Here is a 15,357-nt window from a genome sequence, read left to right on the forward strand (position 1 = left end):
GGACAGCTGGAAAATGGAAAGCCTTCAGAAATGAGATAACAAGAATCCAGAGAAAGTATGTTCCTGTCAGGGTAAAAGGGAAGGCTGGTAACTATAGGGAATGCTGGATGACTAAAGAAATTGAGGGTTTGGTTAAGAAAAAAAAGGAAGCATATGTCAGGTACAGACAGGATAGATTGAGTGAATCCTTAGAAGAGTATAAAGAAAGTAGTATACTTAAGAGGGAAATCAGGAGGGCAAAACGGGGACATGAGATAGCTTTGGCAAATAGAATTAAGGAGAATCCAAAGGGTTTTTACAAATATATTAAGGACAACAGGGTAACTAGGGAGAGAATAGGGCCCCTCAAAGATCAGCAAGGCGGCCTTTGTGTGGAGCCACAGAAAATGGGGGAGATACTAAATGAATATTTTGCATCAGTATTTACTGTGGAAAAGGATATGGAATATAGACTGTCGGGAAATAGATGGTGACATCTTGCAAAATGTCCAGATTACAGAGGAGTAAGTGCTGGATGTCTTGAAATGGTTAAAGGTGGATAAATCCCAGAACCTGATCAGGTGTCCCCGAGAACTCTGTGGAAAGCTAGAGAAGTGATTGCTGGGCCTCTTGCTGAGATATTTGTATCATCGATAGTCACAGGTGAGGTGCCGGAAGACTGGAGGTTGGCAAACTTGGTGCCACTGTTTAAGAAGGGTGGTAAGGACAAGCCAGGGAACGATAGACCAGTGACCCTGACCTCGGTGGTGGGCAAGTTGTTGGAGGGAATCCTGAGGGACATTTGGAAAGGCAAGGACTGATTCGGGATAGTCAACATGGCTTTGTGCATGGGAAATCATGTCTCACAAACTTGATTGAGTTTTTTGATGAAGTAACAAAGAAGACTGAGGGCAGAGCAGTAGATGTGGTCTATATGGACTTCAGTAAGGCGCTCGACAAGGTTCCCCATGGGAGACTGATTAGCAAGGTTAGATTTCATGGAATACAGGGAGAACTAGCCAGTTGGATACAGAACTGGCTCAAAAGTAAAAGACCGAGGGTGGTGGTGGAGGGTTGTTTTTCAGACTGGAGGCCTGTGACCAATGGAGTGCCACAAGGATCGGTGCTGGGCCCTCTACCTTTTGTCATTTACATAAATGATTTAGATGCGAGCATAAGAGGTACAGTTAGTAAGTTTGCAGATGACACCAAAGTTGGAGGTGTAGTGGACAGCGAAGAGGGTTACCTCAGATTACATAAGGATCTTGACCAGATGGGTCAATGGGCTGAGAAGTGGCAGATGAAGTTTAATGCAGATAAATGCAAGGTGCTGCATTTTGGGAAAGCAAATCTTAGCAGGACTTATGCACTAAATGGTAAGGTCCTAGGGAGTGTTGCTGAACAAAGAGACCTTGGAATGCAGGTTCATAGCTTCTTGAAAGTGGAGTCGCAGGTAGATAGGATAGTGAAGAAGGCATTTGGTATGCTTTCGTTTATTGGTCAGAGTATTGAGTACAGGAGTTGGGAGGACATGTTGTGGCTGTACAGGACATTGGTTAGGCCACTGTTGGAATATTGCATGCAGTCCTGGTCTCCTTCCTATCGGAAATATGTTGTGAAACTTGAAAGGGTTCAGAAAAGATTTACAAGTATGTTGCCAGGGTTGGAGGATCTGAGCTACAGGGAGAGGCTGAACAGGCTGGGGCTGTTTTCCCTGGAGCATCGGAGGCTGAGGGGTGACCTTATAGATATTTACAAAATTATGAGGGGCATGGATAGGATAAATAGGCAAAGTCTTTTCCCTGGGGTTGGGGAGTCCAGAACTAGAGGGCATAGGTTTAGGGTGAGAGGGGAAAGGTATAAAAGAGACCTACCAGGCAACCTTTTCACGCAGAGGGTGGTACGTGTATGGAATGAGCTGCCAGAGGATGTGGTAAAGGCTGGTACAATTGCAACTTTTAAGAGGCATTTGGATGGGTATATGAATAGGAAGGGTTTGGAGGGATATGGGCCGGGTGCTGGCTGGTGGGACTAGATTGGGTTGGGATATCTGGTTGGCATGGATGGGTTGGAATGACAGGTCTGTTTCCATGTTGTACATCTCTATGGATCTATGACTCCATGAAAGCCGAGTTGAAGATTATTCAATCAGCCATAATCTCATTGATCAGCTGATGGACTGAATAGGCTACCTTTGATCCTACATTTTATGGTCTTCCAGTAACTAAACAATGGCCTGCCTTTAGAGGGGAAAGGGATTGGACAAAGTCATGAAATGTAGGCCAAACCATGGCAAAATTCCCTGGATGACAAAGAGAAATGGATTAAGATGAAAAAGAAAACAAGTGTGCTCTTGACATACAGCCAAGAACCTGGATGAAATCGAAGGTCCTAAGGTAATTTTAAAAGGCAAATAAAAGAAGCAATGTATGTGTCTGAAAAGAGATGACAAGCTTTCATAAAAAGCAAACACATGAACTTTTATAGATCAATAGGTAAAAAAGGAATGGGACTGTTTTCTGACCAAAAAAGGAATTCCCATATGCAGGAACAGGGCATGACTGAGGTGTTATATGTAAACTTTGCAAAGTCTTTATCAAGGAATAAAACATTGCACAGGACTTGGTAAAACAGGAGGCAATTCAGACACAGTAAGGATTTCAAATCTATAAAATGGTGATGTTGGGTAGGCTGCTTGTAGGGTTGTAAAAACACTACGAACAGGTGATATATACCCAATAGACAGGGAAGCAAGATTCAATCATGCAGAGACACTGACCATAACTTTCCAGCCTTTCTTAGCTTCAGTTGGTACCAGAGGACAAAGGAATTGCAAGTGTTACAATCTTGTTAAAAAAAAGTGTAAAATCCCAGCAAGTACAGACCAGATACTTTAACCACAGTGATGAGGGAGCTTTCAGAAACCATTAATCAGGACAGTTAATAGTCAGTTGTGAAATGTGGGTTTTTAAAGAAAAGCCTTTATGATGGATTTGTTGAAAGCAAATCTTGATTAACTAAGTTGATTGAGATTGTTGATGTGATGTGCTTGAGATTCCAAAAGGCATTTGATAAATTGCTGCACAAAAGATCTATAAGAAAAGTTAAGAGTTCATGGCATAAATGGATCAGTACCAACATGGATACAAAATTGTTTGAGTGACAAGAAAACAAAGTAGTGGTTATTGAATGTTTCTGGAGCAGAAAAAGATTTATGGGGTAGATTCTCAGGAGGCAGTGTTAGGCCCCTGCTCTTCCTGAAATATATTAGTAGCCTAGACCTCAGTATTGCAGAGGGCAGCTTCAAAATTTGCAGTAATCAAAAGACAGAAGTGCAGTAATGTGAACTGACGAGGAGGATGTAGAATTTTAAAATGAAATGGATAAGTTGTCAAATTGACAGACAATTGGCACATTAAATGTAATGCAGAGAAATAGTGAAGTGATTCATTTTTAGTAGGAAGAACACAGACTGAAAATGGCTCAGATCTTCTGCAATGTGGCAATCATCATCAGATTGCAGCACTAATCCACCACACTAGATGTTCTGCATATCTTGCCAGATCTTCTGAGTCTAGCTGTATTTCTCAGAGAGCACAACTGTAAAGCTACAGCTGCCAAAAGGCAAGCTTAAGTATCCAGTGTTAACATTAGTGAATGGGTGAGTGGTTGAATGAGAAAATGGGCAAAGATGGGTGAGGTGTCAGGTGGTTAGGTCTAGTTGGGATACAATGAGGTCTAGTCAGGGTGGAAGCTTAATGGTGGGTGGGGGTTAGCATGGTCAGGTCAGGAAGGGTAAGTCAGGGAGGATTGGTCAAGGGGGTAAAGGAGCGGTAAGAAGGGTTTTTGGGCTTGGGTTGGTGTTATGAGAGATTAGAGAGTCAGTTCTGTTTCCATTCAGGAAAAGGATAAAGCATTTCACAGATAAAAGTGTCCAGATAAGAAGCGTTTGAAGTTCGAGACTTCTGTGGAGGATTCCAGGGAGCAAGGAAATTGTCCACCAAAAGTTCAAAACTTCTCATAAAAGTTAGTGTATCAGGACATCACCTTGAGCACAGTACCAGACAATCCAGAAGATCCCAACTAATATAAAATATTGGATAGAGTTTTAAAGAGCTGCAGGAACACTGGGATCTGTGTCTATACTTCAATAAATCATTGAAGGTGGAAGGTCAGGTTGAGTGAGAGAATAATAAAGCATATAGTATCCTAGTCTTTAAATAGGGATAGAGCACACTATCAAGGAAATTATAATAATTTGTATAGAACATGGGTCTAGCCTCAACTGCAGTACTGCTTCAATTGAGGGGACATACTGAGGTGGAGGCCCATAAAAATGCAGAAAAGTTTCAAGAGAATGGTCCCAGGTACAATGAACTTCAGTTGTGTAGATTGGAGAGGCTGGGACTGTTTTATTTAGAGAAAAACATGAGAGGAAATTTGATACAGGTACTCAAACCATGGGGAATATAGACAAAGTAGATAGTAAAGACAATAGTTACTATTTGTGGAAGTATAGAGAGTGAGAGGGCACAGATTTAAGATAATTGGCTAAAGTAGCAATGGCCTCATGAGGAAATACTCATTCACAAATTGAGTAGTTAGGATCTGGAATTCTAGATCTGGAATTTTTCCCCATAACCTGAGAGTTATGGGGAAGCAGGATCAATCGAAGCATTGGGATGGAACTGGATTACTGTTACTTGATTCATGATTATGGGAGAGAGACAGATGAAACAGACAAACAGACAGGCAGACAATGTACTGTTTTTAATCACCTAAACTAATTTTTCTTCTAAACGACCAAGACTGAACACCTACGAAATTATTTTTTTTATGATCGAGTTTTGATCAATAGAAATGATTACATATCACAATGTTAAAATCTTACTTCATCTTGAATATACCAGCCCTAAACATTTTCAGCTGCTATTAGTGTGGAATTAATGGTCAAAGGTAAATTCATGTCAAGGCTATCATTTTAACAACAAGGACTACAACTGATTGGCCTGTAGAATAGCATGGCACGCATCATAGTAACTTCCAGATTTTTGAATTTAATTGAATGTGTGCATGTCCAGGAGCTGCTGTCAGATTTCCAGCATGATAACTGTCATTCATATTGCAAATGTCAAGCCAAAGGAAAAGTACTCAGTAAAAGACATTGTCCATTGCTTCTAGAAACGAATGTAAATATTCTGCTATTTCACCAGTTGACTTCATCTGTGTCTGTTTATTGATCAGAACGACAACTGATAGGAACTTTACTCATTGACACCAGGTTTTATGTATTTGTTTCAGAGTAATGAAGGCAACTGGTACATGAACAATCTTCCATAACAGCACACTGTGGATTTCAAATGTTAGCATTCATAAATCGAGAGACATGTGTAACTCTGGTAATGTGAAATTATAATGCATTTTAATTATTAACTGTACACATGTCAAGCATATGTTCTGAAGAAGGGTTACTGGACCAGAAATACTAACTGCTGTCTCTCCACAGATGCTGCCAGACATGAGTTTCTCTAGCAATTTCTATTTTGTTTGTAAATATCAAGTTGTTCTTGTGATATACATTGTGGGATGTTTAGCTGGCAGCATGACACAAACCGAAGTATAAATGAAATGCTAATTTGTTACTGAGAAGTATTATGATTGACACGACAATACTTAAACACTGGCTGGAATCTTGGAACTTCATCTTTGGAGGAGTGGTGGGACAGTTTTCATGTTGGGAATTTGATGAAATAATTAGTGAGTCTTGCTGTTTTTGTCTCCAAGAACCCATTTTTGGTTTTCTCTGACCAACCACGGAGGGTGGACAGGATGACTTACCTAATTAAGGAAGGAAGAATCTCTACTTTAAAAGACCCAGAGAGAAGACACAATGCAGCAATGAATATAGCATATAATCCAGTGGGAAGAAGCAAACACCTCCAAATTAAATGGAAAAAAATGGCCATGGTTCATCTTTGGAGGGTGACGATTGAAGGAAACATTGGGGAAAACAAAGGATCCCTCTGCCCTGAGGATGCCAGCCAGCCTTATCAAGCAAGAGTAGCTGCAATCTGCTGAGGCTGTTAACTCTCAAACTGCTGTCCAGTATCACAAAATGTCCCATGACCTTATGAGATCCAGCAAGGTGAATATCCAGCATTGCTAAAGGAAGGTGGTGGGACAGTAGTAACGTCACTGGATTAGTAATCTATGCTAACATCAGGGGACACAGGTTCAAACCCCACTATTACTAATGACAAAAATTGACTGTACCTTAAATTCTGACCAACAAATTCCAGTGTTACCACTTGCTATATAAAAAGGTTTGTCCTCACATTATTTCTGACTTTCTTTTAACCAAAGTATCCTTTGGTTTTTGACCCATTTTCCATGAGGAACAGCTTCTTCCTATTTTCTCTGACGATTTTGAATACCTCTGTCAAATCTCCACTTAACCTTCTCTTCACTAAGGACAACTTTTATCACTAACCTGGTAAACAATTAAAAGATTTCTTACTGGTGAAGGCAAATGGCCATTACTTGCTGTTTCTCCCTGGGGAATTCTTTTCTTATATTATAATTAGAAATCTTATCAGCAAAAACATATTCAGTAGCAGTTTACTTAAATTCATCATTACTTCACTAAACTGGTAGATGAGTTACACATCTTCCATTTTACAAACGTGTAGTGCAATTGAAACTATTTTCTTTGTTAACTATAAAAATCCAAATATGTTTGAGCTATTTGGAAATTTACCTGAATGTGAGACTGATCACACATTTGTTCCAGGATGCAAATTATGGGGCTGGGGTGTTGGTAATTATTTTAATCATACTGTCCAGATATTTTATGACACATCTCCAGGACACATGATTCAGAGTTTTTACAGCATGAAAAGAGCCTATTCAACCCTTTATCTCTGTGCCAGTCATCTAACATCCATCAGGTTTAACCCCATTTTCTAACACTTGGCCCATAGCTTTGCATGCTATGCTTCAAGTGTTCATCTAAAAATTCTTAAATATCCTGAGGTTTACTGTCTCTACCATCTGCAAAACAATATGTTCCAGATATCCACAACCCTCTGTGTGAAAAGAGTTTTCCTCAAGTTCCCTTTCAAGCTCCTTGTCTTAAAATGAATTCCTTAGTGCCTCATCAAGGGAACAGGTTGATCACAGGAGTTCAAGGTTATAGTCTAATCAAATCGCTTCTGAAAATCCAAATACACCTCACCCACTGCTTCCCCTTTATCTTATCCTTCTTACTACCTCGTCAAAGAATTTGAACAAAGTTATCAGGCATGATTTCCCCTCCATGAAACTATGCTGGCTCTATATGATCGTATTATATATTTCTAAATGATATTACATCCCTTATGGTTTAGAATCTAACTTCCTACCAATATCAGATGTTAAGTTAGCTGGCCTATAATAACCTGTTATTTTGATTCCTTCAATTTTTGAATGAGGCTATACTTTAAAATTTTTCAAATCCTTTAAGACTTTTTCAGACCCCAAGGATTCCTGGAAGATTGCTATTAGTGCATCAACCATCTCTGTAGCTTTTACTTTAATATAATAGAATGCAGCCCATTATGTTCAAGGTCTTTATCCCATTAGTTTCTCTAGTACTTTTTCTCCAGTGATAGTTATTATATTCATTTCTCGCCTGCTCTTTCTTCTCGATTATTTAGTAATTTTGGAATGCTATTCATGTTTTCAACTGCGAAGACTGATGCAATGCATTTAATCAACTTCTCTTCTAGTTCCTGGTTTGCTATTATTATTTCCCAGCCTCATGTTCTACAATGCCTAAGTTCACTTTGTTGTCTCTTTTTTATTTATTTAAAGAACCTTTTGCTATCCATTTTGATATTACTTGCAAATTCACTCCCAAAGTCTATTTTCTCTCTATCATTTATCTGGTCACTGAAGTAACTATACAGAGGCCAGTATCCCATCGCCCTTTATTTACATCTGCACAATATACTGGCTGTAACCAGCCAGCTGAGAGTCATTCCCTGAAGAGAGGAGACCCTGAACCTCCTCTTTATCTCTTTAAACCAGGGCTCCCTGATTGGCCCAGGTTAACAATCCCAATCAGAGATCTCATAGTCAATAAGATCCACCCAATTCTAATCACTACAGTCATCTTCTTTTGGTTTTTAAACCGTCCCGATTTCCTGGCTTACCATGAATCTTTGTCACATTGTATGTTTTTCTCCTTCAGTTTGAGACTATACTTAACTTTCCTGGGTCAAGATGTGGAAGAAAGATTTTAAAGTCACATGGCTATGGGGAGAAGAGAGACTTTGGGCTTTATAGTAAGCTAAAAACAGTGCATGGGAAAAGTTTTGTGCAGCTTTCAAAGCAAAACTGGACTTTTTTTGAGGCATGTTATTATTAGATTTGTGTGATCCACTTGCATCCGCCAATAACATAGGGATAAGCAGACATTCTCCCACTGAATTGGATTCAGATATGGACAAGACCTGAGTTCGACTAAAATTGTGATAAATATATGAATAAGGAAAGCAATTTGGCTCACATGAAATCGTCCATCCAGTGGAACCCTAAAGTAACTCAGTTCCTTTTCCTTAAATTATTCATGAGAATTTCTGCCTCTTCTTTTATTTGGATGCACATTCCACATATTCAATTCCTCCCCAAGATCCACAATGATGTGAATCTTATGCTAGCTTCTTTGTCGCTATTAGTCTATTTTAAAACAAGCAAAATTATAATCAAGGAGCTTTGACTCTGATTGGTCAGCATATTGCCCTGAGAATCAATGAGTGAATGCCTCTCTCACATTTTGTTGCACCAAAATAGGTGCATTGCATGCAGATGTTCTTTCTATCTACAAAGAACATGGTTCTATGTATTGTTATACATAGCATCTAGTGTACACAAGTGAGCGACACTGCAAGCTTGACTGACATTCCTAAACTGGTTGTCGCACACTCGGGATTACCAATCAAATAGGTTGACAAACTGCAGTTTCACACAAATGTTGGACACTGCATTGGGAATTTTGCAAGTATGGCTGGTTGGATACACAACCCTTCAATTGGCATTTTTGTGAATTGTCTAATGAATGCAAGCTAAAACACTGAGAAAATGTCTTTTTTTTCCATTATACTACTTTCTGAAAACTGAATAAAATATTATTTAAAGGAAAATGAAACAGAGTTGTGACATGTTGGAGTTTGATCAGACTCTCTACTACAAATGGAAATATTATAAACAGTGATTTCATTATATCTACATTTCATTAGCATTTTGAATCAGATGAGCTAATTGGAATTGCATTGCATTTGAGAGATAGCACTCCTTTGCTATCATTTAAGTAGGTTTGTCCAGTCCCATTTAATTTGCATACCTGTGCAGGTGGCTGTTGTACATATCCTTGTGGTGGCTGTAGCACTTGCTGAGATATGGGCTGTCCGGATCCTGTAAAACCTCCAGGGGGAAGCTGTTGACTTGGTGATGCCATGACGTAGCTAGTTTGTTGGGGTGGCTGAGGCAAGATTGGCGTCGGATAAACAGAACCAGATGGCTGCTCAGGCGCATCTCCTGACGATTGTCGACTTAAACTTATCTGGTTAAACTGGGAAGCCAGGTCTTCACGCTATAATGCAGACATAAAAAACAAAAATTGGGCTTACTGAAAAATACATCTGAGTGTAATAATGAAGGAAAAACTTTGATGACAAATTGTATTACATGCCACATGAGCATCACCACAAAGGCACCACAAGACTGAAAACACATTCATAGTAAACCATGCACTGTTTGGCTCCATGTCAAGATTACAATGAAAAAAATTTTTGCATTTAGTAACAAACTTTTAAGCCTCAATGTGTCTTGACTTAAAGGTTATACAAACTCATCCATTTGTGTTTGCTGAATAATTTATAAAGGGGCCGAAATGTTTTGTTCTTCTTTAAGCCTGGATCAGGAAGGTCACTTTCAAAACCCTTAGCACTGCCTCAACTGCAACTAACTAGCTTGGTGCAGAATTTTAATTCTGTATAAATAATCTTGATAAACCTACAAAGTTGGATCTTGGCTTTGTATAATTGTGTAAAGCAAGTGATCACAGATCAGCAGCTGATTTTCATTCCGAATGAAGTCAATGGAAGTATAGATGGGGAGCGATTTAAAATGTGCTATTCTTTTCCAATGCCTCTTTTTACACTATTGTAGCAAGTTAAAATTTATGTCTTAGAGCAATATGGGAAGTGCATGTCTAATTTCTAAACCCAATGTTAAGTTCATTTCATTGAAGATTTTTTTATATAGTTGATAAGCATACAAGGAAAAAGAGCAAGTTCTTCTTTTTGTATTTAGTTGCTTAAAAATTAAAATTCCACAACTGTCCAATTTTGGGCATCACAATAGCATAATGTGGAATGATTCTCTGAAAATAGCTGTGTAAGAATTGTGAAAAAAAAAGTAAAATATGGACATGTACATTTTGAAGTGAACCCCATTGTAAATATCACTTTTCTGCATCAGAACATGGAGTCAAACAAGTTTCTCACTCACAATATACAAATATTTCAGCAAGTAATACAGATTTACCCTCAGCCATGAACTGCCAACTATAGTTAATGCAGTGAACAATCACCACTGAAAGTGAAGCAAAGCACACAAAAACATACTGCAGTTATGTTCATACACATGTTGCAAATGTTAGAATTACTGTCTGAAAGGGATAGAATGAAACTGAGTAAGTACCACAGGAAACTGCTGCGTCGGTGAAACTGGCAGGAGATGCTGAGGAGGGTAAGAAACCGTTGGATACTGGACAGACTGGGAAGAAGGCTGCATAGCCTGCACAGGTTGAGAAGAGATTTAAGCACCAGTGTCAGATGTTGGAGATACAATTCATTGATACACAAAGAACAGAAAATCAAAGGAAACAGCAAAAAAGCAAATGCCAGTATTAGGATATTAAAAATAATAGCTTTTTGAATTGATTAATCTCTATTATTATATGTGCCACATATTCCAATAACCATAAAACATTCAGGTCACTATTCAATGACAGGGCAAAACTACAGATTGATTTAAAGCAAGATACCTAATGACATTAATGAAGAAACCAAATCCTCAATCAACATATTTAAGTGATCTTTGAAATTGGCTCAGATGGAGTGCGTAGTGCCCTGAACCATAACTAACAATTAATTAAATGTGATCCTGGTGTGCTTCAGAGATCTGAGGCAGACATTCAGCTCAGGGGCAGTAGCACAAAACAGAAGCAATTGATCTGCTACCTGGACCGGTCTGGAATGCCCTACAGTCCCTTCCAGAATTCTGTCTGTGGAATATGCCCATTGTGGGGGCACCAGGAATACGGTGAGCAGCTCAAGAGCAGCAAAAGAAGGAACAGGAAGAGAAGGACGAAATTAAGTAGTTGGAATCAACACAGCCACTGTCAGACTGGGCTACGCACACTTGTCTCATCGGACTTAGTTGTAAATAACTAGCATTTAAATTGGCAGGTAACACAAAGCTGACATGCTGCCCCCATGACAACAGATGAGTGTGGGTTAATCAGGCATTACAATTCTTGCCTCTGTTTTCCTCCTCTACTGATATTATCCCAGTGATTCTCACCACACCGTTATTCTGCACATGAAATCCCCTGGTGTTTGGGAGGGGCAGGGTGCAGCGGTGAATGTTGAGGGGTTGGTTTAGTTGGTATATGTAGTGTCTGACTCACCTGTGGCACCAGATGACTGGGTAGCTGCTGCTGCTGTTGCTGCTGCTGCTGCTGCTGCTGTTGTGGCTGTGGCTGTGATGCAGACTGCTGCTGAGCCTGCCCAGGAAGCTGACTTCTTAGCGATTGTGGGCCACCAGGAGGGTTGTAAATGGCAGGTGTGCCATCGGGATTCACAAAGGGTTGACCTGCAAAAGGCCACAATGAAGCCAAAAAATCTAACATAGACATTTATCTAATTTCAATCTTTTCTTTGAAACTGCCTACAACAAAATATATGCAAATTTAGATGCAAAAAAAATTTAACATTACATGTATATGTGCTTGGCCGCAAAAATGGCACGGGAAGAGGTAGTCCCACAGAAAGTAATCTCCTTTCCCTTTCCTCTGACCACCCCTGTGTGAAGCCCAGTCTGTTACCTGAGACTCCTGTTAATCATAGGCCTCTGGTGGGTGCATTACTGGCAGCAGGAAGACCCGATGCTGGCCAGTAAAGCACCTGATGGGCATTCACTTCTGATGGGCTTTCTGAGCAGGCTACCATCGGTTATCTAATTGGCAGTTCATATCCCAGTGCCAACATTAAATTGTACCCCGTTTCGAACAGAAGACTACAAGACAAAGGATCACACATTTCAATTTAATTATTAAAAAAAATCCAAATAATCGATATTAGGATATGCCCCGATCTCATAATAGACAGCTATAATTGAAGGGTAAGCAAGGTATAGACATAGTGCCAGTGTTTTAAAGTCAATTTCTGATCTTTGAGTGCAGTTCTTCACTGTACATTTAGAATCATTCAAAATATGGCACACCATCTTACTCAATTTTTAAACTTCTAGTTGGTTTCAGTGCTGACATAATTGTCTACATTGTTGCTTTCTCATTTATTTTTTGTGTTGCAACGTTTTTCTCACAGCCTTTCCTCCCCTGTAGCCAAAATGTGTCTGAAAAGCAGTTACTTCTATTGTGAAATTATATTGTGAGAGATAATGGGAAGATTAAATCTACAATGTGCACACATTTACAAACAGCAAGATTTATTCGGAGTGGTCGCAGACTTCACAAACAGCTGTGACTCAACAACCTTAATCCCAGGAAGGTACCTGACAGTCTCAAAGTGCCCTGCCCTTTACTTCCCTGCCATTATAGCCTGCTACTTCTTTCAAGTTAGAAGGCCGACTGGCCCTCCACCTGAGAAAGTTAGTTAGCTGCTCTTAATTAGGCAGTAAACTGGTGGGGGGGCTTTGGTGGCGCAGTGGTAGCAACCTTAACTCTTGACTAGGAGGCTGTGGTTCAAGTCACACTTTCTCCTGAAGTGTGTAATAACATCTTTGAACAGGTTGATTAGGACAATAGGTTAAAAAAAAAATAGTCCCAGCAAGTCTGTCCTCAGACGGTCATTTGGTCACCCCAGGGAAAAGCACTATACATGACCATGTCCTATATGTTGTGGGTTTTTGAGCCTTTCAGCCTGACAGTAGCATTCAGCTATCCAGAAGGAAATTCCTGCCCGTACATACTATCTTCTTATATATAATACTTCGATGTTTTAATATTGCTAAATTGGAAAATGTCTGGTAACTAGGTGGGTAGAACTGGTTCCCTGCAATGGGGTAATACTGGCTAATGGAGTAGAAGGTATAAATCCAGCCCTTGATTGTGAGACTCACATTGTGAATCACAATATGACTGGTTTACATGGGAAGCTTCTATTACGAATATGCATACAGAAAGCAGTAATAGGTGATCCTGAAATGATTCAATTGTGACATCAGTAGACAGGTTTTATGAGCAAGAGAAGTTCACGAATAGAAGACTTTAATATATTCTGGATCACTTTAATATATTCTGGATCACTGAGGATTGTTCAGGAATTGATGTTGACAGCTCTAAGGGCAGTTGAAAAGAATCACACTTTCTACAAGCTTGGATCTCTTTCCAGACATTGGCGGCAAGATTCCATCTTTATTTTTATGTTTTAACTGTCAAGAAGTAATGAGTGAAAGAAAAGAATTGTGATGAATGCTGGCTGATCTCTGCCTACTTCTGCAATTACATTGATAATCAATCATCACTTCTGTGAGACATACACTACCAAATATGGCTGAGTGGGTGTATTTAAATAAAGCAGTCACTATGACTTGATAGCGTAGGCCAGAATGAAGCAGGGCATAACTCAATCTGTATTTTGCAGTAACCCAGCATTACTTCATATTTCAAATGTCAAAGAACATTTAAGTAGGCAAAAGAGGAACTTATTTAAATAATGGACCAGTTGGTAGCTAGTTTTAACTGTTTTGTTATAGAATCTTCTTTGGATTGTTTTCTTTGTTTGGGAGATTAGAGCCTTTGTGCTCTGTGGGTGTTGGGTTTTAGCTGTAGTATGTCATTCTCCTTTCCCATCCAATCAAAAGATGCATATAAGGTCAGAGACTTTGCTAAAAACGTGACTCTAATACAATACATATCAGGGAGCACCCATAACTATCATTTTACCACTGAGAACCAAATAGTGTGTTTAATATATACATTTGCACATGCTTAAAACATATTTTGTTTTAAAGAAATAGGCTTTTATCAGTTAATAAGCATATCATTATTCTTTACATATTTATGAAAAAAGGTATCTATGGATGTTCTCTGATATTGCTTGGATTTTTATTTGCCTTTAAATGTAGTAATAGTTGCACTAACCTGTATGTGGGTTTAACAGAATACTGCCAGGTGGTATACCTGTCGCTTCCAAAGGAAGCAAAATGTAGCTGGTGTTGTTAGGTGTCATCTGTCCACCCATTCCACCATCTGGGTAGGAGACTGATCCTGTAGAGCTGACTGGTGCTGGGACGACAGTTGCACTCTGTAGTGGCTGATGGTTCCGTGACAATGAACCTGAGGAGCCTGCACTACTGGAAGACTCGGAACCTGGAAAATGCAAAACAATTGTCAAAATGTCCTTATTGGAAATACAACCTGCTGTGCATATATTAATTGCTTCCTCACAAATGGCAAATGATCCCAAAACTGAATGACAGATCCTCTCTCTCTCTCGTACATGCGTCAGGTCACCTTTCATTCCTAGGGACAGCAGCAAGCCATTTAACCCTTCGGATCATGAGTGGTCTGCAGCCTTATTTCATGCTCCACTTTGACGCAAATCTTTGAAAACTTTGGATGACAAAAAAAATCTGAATTTTAGAAATAACAATGGATATTTGTAAACAAGAGTTCCCAACTTTTATATCATCTTTTGTGTAGAAAGATTTCACAATTTTACTCCAGTCACTAATTTTTAGACCATGCCTGATAATCCTAGAACTCCCAACTAACAGTGTAATTTCTCTTGGTTTACTCTTATCTATTTCCTTAATATCTTGGGAAACTTGAATCAAGATATTTTAACCTCCTAAATTACACAGAATTATACTTTGTGTTATCACTCCTCAGAATTCAACCCTGGATGTTCATATAGCTCATAAATCTAGACTAAACTCCCTCAGATGACAAAATATACTTATTCAGGTGCAGTTACCAGGACTGCTTATGGTGCTCCAAGTATGGTCTAACCAGGGTCTTTTTTAGCACTGGAAGCCAGACCTTTACTTACTGCATTCTATTCCTCAAAATATAAAGGACAACATTCC

At 39.3% G+C, this 15,357-nt stretch overlaps 1 protein-coding gene across 22 annotated transcripts in view; it reads right to left on the reverse strand.

Moving 5' to 3' along the window:
- Positions 1–15,357, reverse strand: part of LOC140477357 (cAMP-regulated phosphoprotein 21-like) — a 448,868-nt gene that overhangs the window by 49,661 nt on the left and 383,850 nt on the right. For all 22 annotated transcript variants that reach the window (XM_072571088.1, XM_072571084.1, XM_072571087.1 and 19 more), the window contains 4 exons: positions 14,411–14,638; positions 11,714–11,898; positions 10,723–10,818; positions 9,362–9,610 (listed from right to left, as the gene is read on the reverse strand). In XM_072571088.1, coding sequence (XP_072427189.1) covers positions 9,362–9,610; positions 10,723–10,818; positions 11,714–11,898; positions 14,411–14,638 — 758 coding nt within the window. The remainder of the gene's footprint in view (positions 1–9,361; positions 9,611–10,722; positions 10,819–11,713; positions 11,899–14,410; positions 14,639–15,357) is intronic.

The sequence above is a fragment of the Chiloscyllium punctatum genome, chromosome 5 (genome assembly GCF_047496795.1).
Source record: "Chiloscyllium punctatum isolate Juve2018m chromosome 5, sChiPun1.3, whole genome shotgun sequence".
In the NCBI taxonomy this organism is placed as follows: Eukaryota; Metazoa; Chordata; class Chondrichthyes; order Orectolobiformes; family Hemiscylliidae; genus Chiloscyllium; species Chiloscyllium punctatum.